The sequence below is a fragment of the Aspergillus tanneri genome, assembly GCF_003426965.1.
Source record: "Aspergillus tanneri strain NIH1004 chromosome Unknown AapTan_2_pilon_pilon_pilon, whole genome shotgun sequence".
NCBI lineage: Eukaryota > Fungi > Ascomycota > Eurotiomycetes > Eurotiales > Aspergillaceae > Aspergillus > Aspergillus tanneri.
In genome coordinates this window covers 2,940,759-2,954,254 of record NW_022984629.1, presented here as the reverse complement: position 1 = coordinate 2,954,254, position 13,496 = coordinate 2,940,759, and the positions used below count along the sequence as shown (strand labels likewise).

Sequence of the window (13,496 nt, the reverse complement as noted above, 5' to 3'; positions counted from 1 at the left end):
AAGGTCCCTTTCTACGGCGATTCTATTTACGCTTTCCATTCCATCACTATCGCGCCTTTCCCCTTCAGGACCAATCACAAGACAGGCGCTTCTCCTGGCTTCTGATTGATCCATCAGGCAGCGAAGAAAAAGCTGTAACAGTATTGTCACGACCGGGATGTTTTTCCATTGGATCGAGAACGGTGGCGATGATGATCGCCCCTAGTTGGAAAGGTAAGGTACGTAAAGTAAATGATCTCTGGAGGAGTCAACCTAAGCCGCGTCTTCCAAGATGCAACATAGCCGCATCAGACTGATCGCAGAATCAGGGGGGGTTATCCCCCCCCGGCGTCGATGTCAATGAGTTTATTTGACCTTTGTGTAACTGGACATCGTTTCCTAATGTTGTCGATATCCATGATATTGCATTTAAATTCTCCTCCCCAAGGAAGTTTATCTATTCCTCTATTCGTCCAGCGGGACTTGGACCAGGTACCCGACGAAGGAATCGAATAAGCTGAACGGACAAGACCATCAGAAACAATCGGAAATTGTACCGAACGTTGCCCGGTATGCCCCATCACGACGGTTACTTCTATCGAGCACGTCGCGATGAGATTCTGAAAATTTAGGATTTAGCATCCTTCTTTCTCCGGAGGAGATCACCACCAGCGTTGGACCGGATTAGGGAAGATGCTTCATTATTGGACGAGAAGAGAGATGAGGATAATAATTATAACCATTCTAACCTACAATAATCGTAATGCATTCCTCCGGGGGCAGATGACCGCCATTGACTTTTTCAGACGAGGTCACTTGAGCGGGAACTAGCGGCGATCCCAAGGGCCGTGCGTCCTTACGTCTCCTACGAGAGTAGCTGAAGTATGCCAGCTACTGTATCCACACGGAACAGACAGATAGGCCTCCGTTGCACAACACCAGGTAAGAACACGCCTGCTGCACATCAACGCTCTGTTCGTGGACTCCACGTCCTCCCATTCGTGGCTGCGTGATGCAGTGACACCACCAATCTCCAAACATCCCATTCGGAACCAAAGCGCGCTCTTTCTGCCCGTTTCCCCTCCGCCACACCTCTTCTCCTCCTTTCCTCTCTCACCGGCCTCAATGTGGTTCAAGCTTTTCTGCACTTCCAGTGCAGCGTAACAATCCCATGCTTATCGGAGGAGGCGATGAGGATGGATGATGGTCTGATTGGGTTGGCTTGGGAGACAGCCATGATGCCAAGCGACTAGAGAGGAGCATGCAAGTCATCAGCAGAGCAATAATTAGACACAGACACGGAGAAACAGTCTAGTCTAGCCCCGACGGGCTTGATCTACCGTGACTCATGGTTGATACCGGCTATTGGTCCTTCAAGGTATCGCCTGTCCGACCTAAGAATACCACATTGCCTGTGCTGATATGAGCTGACCATGGCAAAACTGACTCGCCGACAGCTACCTACTAGGAAGATCCAAGAATAGAGTTGCTCCATACATTTCATACCCACGATAGATAAAGAAAGTAGCGTCGATCTGCTTCGGCTGCGATTAATTATGGATATCCCATAGTTTTTTACTGGCAGGCTTTGTCCGCACGACCCTGCATCGAGCTGCTAACTTGATACGGGTAGACTGGCTGGATCTTCCTACATCCGGTGACCCTTCTCGTGCTCTGATGGAATTTCCAGTGACTCGAATATCTCATTCCCGCCCCATGCAATTACCCGAGACAACAGCAACACCTCTCCGTCTGTCGTTCAACTTGTGTACGACCATATTGTGTGGAGAAGTGAAGCCAGCTGGATCGCGACCAGTATCGAAGGTTCTTGCCCCATGGCACTTGCGAGACTGGCCTGGATTATTACCAGCATGGCTATGGCTATCGCTTTTCTTGTGCATTATCGGACGTATGTGAGATCGGATCTCTGCCTCATCACTGGATGCAGCTCTTGGTACTGCAGAGATCCCAAGAGGGGTGCGTGCTCAGTTCGCCGTAGCTTTGGACATTGGCTGGGGAATGTATGGATCTAGGATTTCGTTCGCCAGATGCACACTGTAGATGGGTGCGTTGGGCATCAAACGACGCGAAACTGTTTCAAGGTTGCCCACGCGGAGTGTGGCATAGGCAGTGCCTGAGGTAGTGATAATATAACCTGGAGATGGGTGTACATATCCTCCACCCAACGGTTCCGGTGGCCGATTGCTGTGATCCAATGGTATATTCACCAAGGTTGGGAGGACCTAGAGCACTGGCATGCTAAAGCCCATATTTAGTTTAACCCATGATTAAAGATATGTTAACCATTAAACAGAGCATGAGTACTACCGTTCGTGAGATCACCCACAACATGCAACGAGCAGAGATGCGATTTGAGACAGACAGGTTTGAACGTGACCAAGAATGAACCAACTGTGGGTTGGCCGTCACCAGTCTATTTCGTCATATTCTTTTGTTTGATCGAGATACATATGTTAGGGTCATAGCCTCGGAATTGAACTCCAGACAATGATCTCGGCCAGCTCCGACCTGGGGAAGGACTGAAGATGTGGTTCCATCAATGACAATAAGAACCCTTATTGCATTGTTCAGTTAATAACCCGGGGAAACTAGGAGCCAGTGGCAAGTCACTGAGCACGGAGCATGCGACTCGGCCGAATGAAACAGATGAGGTCATGACTTGCTGGTCGGCATTACATCACCATTACATATTGTGATGCTGGATCTGCACCTGACGATATTGATACATGTGGCAGTCAGCATCATCGATCATTTGCAATTATCACTCCGTCGTGATGGCGAACGACCGTACCAAGGTAGGCTTCTCAGTAGTCAGTCATGACAGGGTATTAATAAGAGTCCTAGTAAGGTAGAGTGATCCTTATCAGGGTTAGACGATTGCTAGCGCAATTGTGGAGAATGGGCTAATCTAGATTCGTTAACCCCGCAAAAGTTGGCCAATAGGAGGTGGTCCGACTACGGAGTGCCTTGCCTAAGTTCTAGTTAGGGTTTTCCAAGATACTCTGTGTATAATGTGGGATTGAGACCAAATTTTTTTTTTAAAAAAAAAAAAAAAAAAAAAAATCAAAGAAGAAATGAAGAAGCCGGACAATACTCCATATTGTGTATTGTAGATGATCAAATATGAGAGTCTTGATACCAAGGTCAGACCATTTCAACGCACAGAGAACAACGAGATGGAACATTCCATGGATTAGCGACGGACTCGGACCCACTGGAACGAGGTCAGCTGCTCGATTCTATTTTTCAGTGGGGCCGCCACGTCTGCATTGCCCGTTTTCCTTTCTATTTTCTCCCAGGCCACGGGGTATGGGAATAGCTAAAGGGGAGCAAAAAGATCCTGGAAAAAAGAGGTATCTTCCGTATTGATAACTCCTCCAAATTATCATCGCAGATGCTACCTAGTTACTCCGTATATGTTACCGTTCTCGCTCTTGAAAGAATCCCCAAAGAGAGAGAGAGTGGAGTGCTGGTGCCGGTCTAGAACGCTGGGATCTCCCAATGCAGACTCTGCCAGATCAGACGGACACATGGTCGGATTACTTGTTTCGGGTGTGCCGGTGTTCCTTTGGGTCTGGTCTGGACTCGCATCGTGACTGTACTCGTTTTTTCTCCCACTTCTCCTCTTCCTCCTGAGTCTGACTATTCCTTCTTCTTTCTTCCCTCTACTCTTAAGGTTCCTTTGTCCCATCCCCGGATTCTTCACTTTATAAAATTGATCTCAATGACTTATATTTGAGTCCTCAAATCGACCGTCCTTGTATTTCTAGGCTGTCCACAACCACAACCGAGGCAAAAAATTAAAAATAAAAAAAAGAGTGAAAAAGAGAAAATGGCTGTCACAACAACCCTCACCACCACCAAGTCCCCCCCCTCTATCACCAACGCCAATACCAATTCCACAACAATAAACAAACGTCTCCCCCCTCTGGCCGATAAAACCTCCCTCCCCTATAAACTCAGCACGCTATCGAAGCAGAAACTCGCCCGGGAAGCTACGGCCCCGGACCCAGATATCCGACGCTGTCTGGGCCATTTCCGACTGCATTGTCTGTCCATGGAGTGGGCGCAACGCGACATGACCACGCGCATCAACTCGGTGGAAATGGAGGACGACTCCGACGAGGAAGACGGTCCGGACGAAGAGGAGAAGAAGGCCCATGCTCGCTTCCAGGTCTCGTTTGAACAGGCTTCTACTACGACTCCGTCGGCGCCGGGGTCTGCGGATCTGTTGGATGAAGTGACCACTACGACGCCGCCGGCTCCGCCGGAGAAGACGGATGAAGAGGGAGAGGAGTTGGATTCGAAGACGCAGATGCAGACGAAATCGGACTCGCAGATGCATTCTCAGGCGGGTAGCGAGACCGAGGCCGAGACCGAGGCAGATACTGAGACTGGGACCGAAACCGAGACTGAGACAGAAAAAGACTCGGAAAAAGAAACAGAGACAGAAACAGAAACAGAAACAGACACAGACCCCGAATCCGAGGCAGAAAAGGAAAAAGAATCCGAAGGTTTACTCGAAAAAGGCCGCACCTGTATAGAAAAGACAGTCCAACGATCCCACTTCTGGCCATCCGCTCATGGACAATGTATACCTGTTCGCATTGCGGGGTAACACAATACCTGCCAAAACACAACAATCAAGAGGGCCAATAAAAGAGAAAAGCAAACAGGACATAGGCACTATATATAATACTGACGACGCTACGAGAGACGAATTCCCTTCCTTATATCTATCTATCTATCTGTCACAGGGGGATGGTTTGATTGGTGTTTCGTTTAATACAGGATTGATTAATTGATTGGTGTTGAAATTCATTGTGTATATATTATCTTTATCTTTCTATTCTTTTAACCTTTTACATTTCGTTCAATTGTACTGGGTTTATAAGTATGCTGTACACTAGATATGATAATAACAAGGATATAATGAATATGCATTGTACCTGATGATTAATTCTAAGGGCTCCCTATCAGTCAGTAGTACTCCATAACTGCATACATACTCCATGCATGCTATACTATTAATATCCATACGGGTAGAATGAACACATCAACAATACCTTAAAAAATAACTATAAATAGAAGCAGATTACTAACATATTGTTTTTACGTTTTGTTTGTTCATAGCCGTAATATGTGGGGTCTGACTCATTCTTACTCTTTGACCTCGGCTGTTTTATTTTGAACTCCAGAGTATACCCCGAAACTGTGCCATTATTTACTCGTTATTCCTATTCCTATTCCTACTGTCCTAATATAGGTATTCTTATTTTTAAGATGCCAAGAAAAATATTCTATCAATAATACGGAGTACTCCGTAATTGTAAACGCTAACTTGAACATCACAAGTCACACACCCGCTAATTCAAATTTATTATATACCACTACAATACCAGATCATCGTCGTCCCAGCCTAATTGCTCATATATGGATTTCTCTGGAGTCACTGGAATAGTACCCCTCTGAGCGGAGGATCCTTTCACGGGTGTGCTTAAGATCTTTGTAGATGGTGTGGTTTTCACGGTGCCGGAAGGTTTTGGCGGTGGTGTTTCCGTGACTATTGATGATTTGGATCCTACTGGGAAGTCTGGTCGATGGAAGGCGTCGACGTGTCGAGATGAGACCGGCGTGGATGGAGCCAACATCTCAGTCGAGCGAGGGTTCGGTTGTGGAGGTACGCGGAACTGGTTCTTTGATAGACTGGGGGACTCGCTTACGCTTGCTACTGCGTCGTCGTATGAGCCGATTCCCTGGGCGGGACGTCGAGAAGGCGTTTCCTGAATCACGCCCGTGTCCTTGGTACTAGGTGTCCCCGAGAAGGAATTGGGGCGGATACTAGAAGACATCTTGGGGGATTCGTCACTAAACAGTGCCTGGCCTTTGCGTTGGGCTGAGGATTGTGTAAAGCGCCGCGGAAGGGGAGGTAGACCAATAACTGTGTCCTTCCTTCGACCTCCCCTGGGCGTGGCTGCGACCTGCACACCCTGTCCTAGGGGATTGCGCACCGGATTCTTGGATTTCCTGGCACTGCCGCGTCTCTTGTCCGCATCTTCTGCAATGTCCTTGGCTACCAGTTCTCGATTGGGTTTCCGCAGAGCATTGATTGCGGCATCAAGCTCTTTCTTCTGGTCTGTGAGCATTTGCACTTTTTTTAATTTGGTCTCATGCTGTCGCGACACGGCGATCAGGTCGACCTCTCGATTCTCCGCGCGTTTCGCCTTCTGTATTCCCCCTCGTACACTGGCGCTCAGCGTGGGCAGGAGAGGATCGATCGAATCTCGTCTGGCCTCGGGATGGGAGAGGGTGGTGCTGGAGCGACTCAACGACGGCGGACGATTTTGAGATGTGGATTGTTCGTCTGTCAACACACGCTGGAACGCGCGACGGGGACGCTTCTGCACAGCTTGCCGTTCATCAGCTGCTCCAGGCTCCCCGGGCGGCGGCACCTTCTTGGCTTGTGATTGCTTCGAAGAAAACGAGGCTGCACTCGAAACACCGAGTTTCCGCGTGATCGACTTGCATTTATCCGGTAGACGAGAGGCATAGAAGGGAATGATCAGTTCCGTACAGAAATCACGAAGGGCATCACTCTCGACCTTCTTCCCCGACATCTCGCTCGCCTTGGCTGCCTCAACACTCGTATCCTCAAAGCTGACGGCATGCCAAATGCATAGGCGATCGAGATGAAGCTCGAGCATGACCTTGAGCTCCTGTAATTTCTTCGTCTTCTTCTGGGTTTTATGCGACAGTTCACTATTATCTTTGTCCGGCTTTGCCTCCCCAGCAGCTTCCAGAGCCAACGTCTCCAAGATAAGAAGGATCTGAAGCTGCGTCTCCCGCAGTCGTAAATCGGCAATGTGTTTTTTCATCTCTACCTCTCGGAACGTTTCCTCCGATGTACCCAGATCAGCCAGGGAACGGTCCTTCCACCATCGTCGGACGAACCGATCTTCCTCAGGGTAGAGCCCATTCCTTCCCAACTTCTTTTTCCTATTTTTGGACTTCTTCGCCTTGCACGGCTCCTCGTCGGAGACGCAAATTATAGCATCTTGAATCGCAGCCGGTAGCGTCTCACGGTACTTCAGATCCATTTTCTTCGCAGTCAAGATAGTCTCCCGGTAGAAATCAATGAGATCGTTGGTCTTCGCAGGCTCAGAGTTGGACGATTTGAACGCGACCCGGTAGCGAGTCAAAGGTCCTTTAGCGAAATACGCCAGCGAAGTCTTGAGATGTCAGTATAGCCAGGAAATAGTACTGTAGTAGCGTGAACCATACCTTGGATATATAGAGAGCCTGCAGGTACTGCTCTCTCAAATTATCCAGAAGCTCCTGCGGCGACTGCAATGACAAACCATCGCCCACACCCTCCGAAACCAACACGCCATTCAACTGCTGCATCCGTGCAGACGTAGACACCCGGGCGTCCGAGCTTACGCTTCTTTCCAGAGGCAGACGAGGCGCCAGCGACTGCGCCCTGCTTTCTGACGAATCCATAGGCGAGACACCTTTCATACAGACATCCTCAACGACACTACTTACTCCAAACACAACCGAAACCTCAAACCTGGTCCGTTTAGCAGATACCTCCGACTCCATCCCGGGATCATCAATACGAGCTATCTCCCACCAGTCTCCTCCTGCTGTTGCAGGCACTGATCGTAGTGAAGTCTCCAATGGACTCCATCCTTTCAACACGACAAATATATCACCATCCTCAATACCCCTCACCAGCTTCGACAGAGCATATATCCCTGCCTTGACTCTCTCAACCACATACAGTCCACCATCACCGATCAACCGCACCGCCAACACGGACGGTTCTCTTTTCGACGACTCAGCTTCTAGTACCGGGATGTCAGCAACAAATAGGCTCCCATGCTGGATCTGAGACAGCGTCGAACACGGCTCAATCCACGAGAGCGGTAGTCGGGAACGCGGAACCACCGCGATGGGTTCTAGAACGAATGGATCATCCGATAAAGATGCGGCGTGGGCCTGCTCAAGTGTGCGAATTAATCAATTATCAAGTAAACCCAGTAGACTTAGTAAATAAATAAACAGGTGTATATCCCTGTGGTTGTGTCGAACCTAACCCACCTGGATGTTAATGGTCTGGTTGGCCCAGTCCACGGCTGTATGGCGTGTTTTGCGCTTTTTGTGGAGTGGGCGGGCGGTATCGTGGGATTGGGTCCCAGTGGTGGTAGATTCGAGGAGGGGGGGTCCATGAGAGGCCATGAAGGTAGATTAATCATACATCATGAACTGAAGGAGGTGTAGTGGTGAGAGATATAGGCTCCGCGGACAAGAGATGGAGATGGATGAGGACGCGCTCCAGGTCTTGGCGTCACGCGTCTCGAATGATCACTACGGTCCACCAAGACCACAGATCAAGCAGGCTCCTAGATATCACAACAAGGCATAATTACAGGATTTCATATCTACAGCTACTCATTTGTATTGTCATATCAAATCTTATGTTCATTATTCTATCAGTGCTAATGTTTAGATTAGCACACCCATGGTTGTAGAGTCCAAGACTCAACCACGAAGAGCCTCGCGGACGCTCATCCCAAGCTCAGCTTGCGACCAGCATCCGGAACTTATGGTGGACCGCTAAGATAGATATTCGGCCCAGTAGGTGTCACTGAGGCTATGTGTTGAAGACCATCGCTCCCCCCCCAAAAAAAATTATAAACGCCGAAACTTCCTCCCAAGAGATGAAAGTGGTATCATGTTGAATTTATCCTCGCCGAACCCGTCTCCCGCAGGCGACCATGCAAATATTAAATAAACAGCCGAACAAGAAGCTTTTCTTTTCACATGTCTATGCTCATGCTTTGAGTTGTTGAAAACAAAGCAAAATCATCACATTCGTAAAGATAAAAAGATGTCACAAGGGAACAGGTTCGCTGCGGCCACAGAGATATGGACACGCTTAGAACTTAAGGGTTTTGGGCTTCTCCCAGGAGAAGCTCTGGTTGGTGAAGTGACCGTTCTTGGCGGTCTGGAAGTAGATGGGCTTGGCCAGGTCAAGCTCCTTGACGATGACACCGGGACGGAGGTCGAAGTTGTTCCGGATGATCTGCACCAGCTCGTCGGAGGACTTGGTGGAGGTACCATACGTCTCGACAAAGACGGAAAGGGGTTCGGCAACGCCAATGGCGTAGGAGAGCTGGACCAGGGCTCGGCGAGCCAGGCCGGCATTGACTAGGGACTTGGCGACCCAGCGGGCAACGTAGGCGGCCGAGCGGTCGACCTTGGAGTAGTCCTTGCCGGAGAAGGCACCACCCCCGTGGGCACCCCAGCCACCATAGGTGTCGACGATGATCTTACGGCCGGTGAGACCGGCATCACCCTGGGGACCGCCGATGATGAAACGGCCGGAGGGCTGGATGTGGTAGATGGTACGGTCGTCCAGTAGCTCGGCGGGGATGACCTTCTTGATGATCTTCTCCTTAAGGACAGTGCGGAGTTCCTCAGTAGAGACTTCATCGCTGTGCTGGGCGGAGATGACCACAGTGTCGACGCGCAGGGGTTTGACGGCACCGTTGTCGTGGGCGTATTCAATGGTGACCTGGGTCTTGGTGTCGGGGCGGAGCCACGGGATGGAGCCATCCTTGCGAGCCTCCGTCATCGCGCTGTTCAGCTTGTGAGAGAAGAGGATGGTCAATGGGAGCAACTCAGGGGTCTCGTCAGTGGCATAGCCGAACATGATACCCTGGTCACCAGCCCCGAGCTTCTCGAGGGCCTCGTCGTAGTGGAGACCCTGAGCGATATCGGGAGACTGCTGCTCAATGGCGACCAAGACGTTGCAAGTCTTGAAGTCGAAACCTTTTTCGGAAGCATCGTAGCCAATATCTTGGATGGCGCCACGAACGATCTTTTGGTAATCCAAGTTGGCCTTGGTAGTGATTTCACCAAAGACCATGATCATGCCTATTTAGTTAGCAAATATTTTATTCACAAATGATAATAAATAACAGAAAAGAAAAGAAATACACACCAGTCTTGGTAGCTGTCTCACAAGCGACCTGTTGATCTTGTTAAAAGCTGTGGAGCAGAAATTTTGTGCGGAAACGTGCCGCAGCCAATCAGAAACCGGGAACATAAGGAACTTTTTTCATACCTTGGAGAGAGGATCCTCAGCAAGACAGGCATCAAGGATGGCATCCGAGACCTGATCACTGTGTGAGAGGTCAGAAAGGTCCAAAAGTAAAAACTCAGCTGACAGACGGTATAGGTCACGCACGCAATCTTATCGGGGTGACCCTCTCCGACCGACTCGGAGGTGAAGAGGAAAGTTCCGGGCTTTTGGCTGGCGACGCTACCCATTGTGATGGAATTAGGATGGATTGGGGAAGGAATTGGGGGGGGGGGTGGTGGGGGAAAGAAAGAAAGAAGTAGAGATGGATGGAATGGAGAGAGGGAGAGAGAGAAAGAAAGAGAGAAAGAAAGTGAGAGAGAAATTGATAGAGAGTAAAGGAGGGGAAGAGAAGAGAAAAGAAGAGGGGGAAACTCGCCGGCCGGGAAAAAGTACCGCCGATCGCGCCATCGCAGATCCGGCGGTGGCATGCGGCAGAAAAGATCCCTGTTGGATGCCTCATTCGGGCAATCCAATGAGGAATCCATCCACCTGCATGCATGGCCTCGCGTCGTGCCGCCTATTCTTTCGGTTACGTGTTCGTATTGCTTACGCTTACTGAATTTATTTAATAAATTATCGATCTGATTGCTCGGCGCTGACAAATCCCTCGTCTTACCTCTCGTCATCGTCGACCATTACCTAGTACTAAGTAAACCGTCATGTCTAAATTCGGAGTGTTGGTGATGGGCCCGGCAGGCGCCGGCAAAACCACCTTTTGCAGTGCGATGATCCAGCATCTGCAGACGACGCGGCGGAGCTGTTTCTACGTGAACCTAGATCCAGCAGCGGAGAGCTTCACCTACGAGCCGGATCTGGACATCCGCGAGCTGATCACGTTGGAAGATGTGATGGAGGAGTTAGGACTGGGGCCGAACGGCGGCCTCATCTACTGTTTTGAGTTCCTCCTCCAGAACCTGGATTTTATCTCGGAGGCGATTGACCCGCTCAGTGAGGAATATCTGATCATCTTTGACATGCCGGGTCAGATCGAGCTGTATACGCATGTGCCGCTGCTGCCGTCACTGGTGCAGTTTCTGTCGCGCGCGGGCCCGCTGAATATCAATCTTTGTGCGGCGTATCTCCTCGAGAGTACCTTCGTGGTCGATAAGGCGAAGTTCTTTGCGGGCACATTGAGTGCTATGTCGGCTATGTTGATGCTTGAGATGCCGCATGTAAATATCCTGACGAAGATGGACCAGGTGCGGGATGTGGTGAGTCGCAAGGAACTCAAGCGGTTTACCAATGTGGATGTGCAGTTGTTGCAGGATGACGACAACAGAAACGATGTGTCCGGGTCTATGGCAGATCCAACGTCCAAGGATGCGTTGATGAGCGGCGGCTCGTTCAAGCAGTTGAATCGCACGGTGGCGCAGTTGATTGATGATTTCAGTATGGTGTCGTTTTTGCAGCTGGAGGTGCAGGAGGAGGATAGCGTGGCGGCTGTATTGAGCCATATTGACGATGCTATTCAGTACCACGAGGCACAGGAGCCGAGAGAGCCGCAAGATGCGCAGGAGGTGAATTATGAGGATGATTGATCAACTCGTCGAACATGCAACCAAAACTGTGGTGAATATAATATCACTGAGTCGAGCCACATCCGATTGAGGCAGAGCTCAGTTAGACCGATATGATGATGACTTGATGAACATAGTATATGTATTCGTTCCTCATGACTATAGATAAAGTAATAAACGCTAATCCAATCTCTACATGCAAGACACCAAACGTATAGCAGACAAGAAGAAACCAACCAACCAACAAAAGAATGAATGAATGAAAATCACCCCTCATCCCCTAAAAGAATATCTTTCCTTCCCACCCAGATTCCCCTCCTGACTCTTCCCACTATGGCCTTGACCTTGGAAACCATTCTGAAGACCCTCTACAAACCCCTTAGCTACCCCACAAACCCACCCCAAATCCCTGTTTGTCCTCTCCCACCCAAACGTATAAACATACCACCCCAAACCCAGCACAAGACCCCACCAGATAAGTCTCAAGACAAGCGAAACCCAAAACATGATGACACGACGCGCATAATCGAGGATCTTCAACGAGATGAGGAGCACAAAGGCCAGGGCCAGCACGGAGACCAGGTCTGGCATAGATGACGCGAGCATTGTCGCGAGCGGTCGGATTACGTACGGTTCGAGATAGTCGGTGCGGAGGGCGCTGACGTAGGGATCTAGTTGGGTGAGGAGGTTCATGAGGTGTGTAGTTATGCGGTGAGAGAGGTGTTGGATTGTGGGGTTTGTTTGGATTGTGTCAAGTCCTACGCATAATTTATTGGTGTTGTTAGCGTTATGGTGGTGGTGGTGATGGTGAGGGTGATGGTTATTATTATTAAGGACGACTTACTTGCGAGATAGTCCATATCGACTGATGTGGGAACTAGGAGGGACAATGTAGAGAGAGAGGATGAAGTGACACTTTAAAGCCCGGCAAAGAGAGAATGATGATTCCATTGTTATTGAGGTCTAGTGTTGGTGTAATGACAATACCGGCGAGCTCATTACGAAATCTTGAAATTTCAACTTTTTATCGATTTCAATTACATTTCAAGGGGCTTATTTTGATTAGTCATTATATGCGGTGAGAGTATTGCAGCCAATAAGAGCCTATCCAGCCCAGATTCTGCCCAATTCTTTATCTTATCTAAAATGCCTAGTGTCACTGGTAGCAACCATTACCAATATATATATATTGACGGGGAGGATTTTAAACTAGTAATATTATCAACATCAGCATGGCTGAAGATTCTCCTGACAAGATCCATTACACCGAGATCGAGCTTCAGAAGTGCTTTGAAGTAGTAAGGGGCAGCACAAAGGTGACTGTACACCCACGTCCACACGTACGCTTTATTAATTTTGGCTAGGTCCCGCAAGTAAAATGCCTTGGGTGCTTCAAAGTTCGAGCGAAAAACACTACACGCCAGTGCGAGCACGTGAAGAAATGTAGCAGCGCGCAGGCTCTTATGGACCCCGAGAATACTCCTGGAAAGAGACAGAAACCATTAAGCTTCCCTACCTCTAAACCAAGTAGAAGTATTGATCGCTTACTAGCTCAGGTGTGTTTTACAGGAGGCAGGCCCTTTAGCCTTTTCGAGCAACAAGAGATGCAAGATCTTATTCATGCTCTAAATCCCGTATACCAAATCCCATCCCGCCATCGAATCGCTGATGACTTACTGGAGGAATCATATATCGAGATACAAGGGAAAGTTCGGAAGGAGCTACAGAGAAGTCAGTTTCTAAATATCTCTGTAGATGAGACAACAAATAATATACGTTCTCAACGGGTTATTGCTATGACTATTACAACACCCACAAAATCATGGTTT

At 49.1% G+C, this 13,496-nt stretch overlaps 5 protein-coding genes across 5 annotated transcripts; 2 read left to right on the top strand and 3 right to left on the bottom strand.

Annotated features, from left to right (window-relative positions):
- Window positions 1–3,832: 3,832 nt before the first annotated feature.
- Window positions 3,833–4,618, top strand: ATNIH1004_000962 (uncharacterized protein; the record flags this gene model as incomplete). Its single annotated transcript, XM_033565665.1, has 1 exon — window positions 3,833–4,618. One exon carries the CDS (start codon window positions 3,833–3,835, stop codon window positions 4,616–4,618), a length of 786 nt encoding a protein of 261 aa, XP_033431422.1.
- Window positions 4,619–5,390: 772 nt separating this feature from the next.
- On the bottom strand, window positions 5,391–8,241 carry ATNIH1004_000961 (uncharacterized protein; the record flags this gene model as incomplete). The annotated part of the gene is made up of 3 exons (XM_033565664.1): window positions 5,391–7,229; window positions 7,282–8,001; window positions 8,104–8,241. 3 exons carry the CDS (start codon window positions 8,239–8,241, stop codon window positions 5,391–5,393), a joined length of 2,697 nt encoding a protein of 898 aa, XP_033431421.1.
- A 700-nt stretch (window positions 8,242–8,941) lies between these two features.
- On the bottom strand, window positions 8,942–10,338 carry SAM2 (S-adenosylmethionine synthetase; the record flags this gene model as incomplete). Its single annotated transcript, XM_033565663.1, has 4 exons — window positions 8,942–9,942; window positions 10,010–10,037; window positions 10,133–10,190; window positions 10,256–10,338. 4 exons carry the CDS (start codon window positions 10,336–10,338, stop codon window positions 8,942–8,944), a joined length of 1,170 nt encoding a protein of 389 aa, XP_033431420.1.
- Window positions 10,339–10,809: 471 nt separating this feature from the next.
- FET5 (putative signal sequence-binding GTPase GPN3) lies at window positions 10,810–11,688 on the top strand (the record flags this gene model as incomplete). Its single annotated transcript, XM_033565662.1, has 1 exon — window positions 10,810–11,688. The coding sequence occupies one exon, from the start codon at window positions 10,810–10,812 to the stop codon at window positions 11,686–11,688; it is 879 nt and encodes a 292-aa protein (XP_033431419.1).
- A 358-nt stretch (window positions 11,689–12,046) lies between these two features.
- On the bottom strand, window positions 12,047–12,360 carry ATNIH1004_000958 (Apq12 family protein; the record flags this gene model as incomplete). The annotated part of the gene is made up of 2 exons (XM_033565661.1): window positions 12,047–12,050; window positions 12,113–12,360. 2 exons carry the CDS (start codon window positions 12,358–12,360, stop codon window positions 12,047–12,049), a joined length of 252 nt encoding a protein of 83 aa, XP_033431418.1.
- Window positions 12,361–13,496: the final 1,136 nt, after the last annotated feature.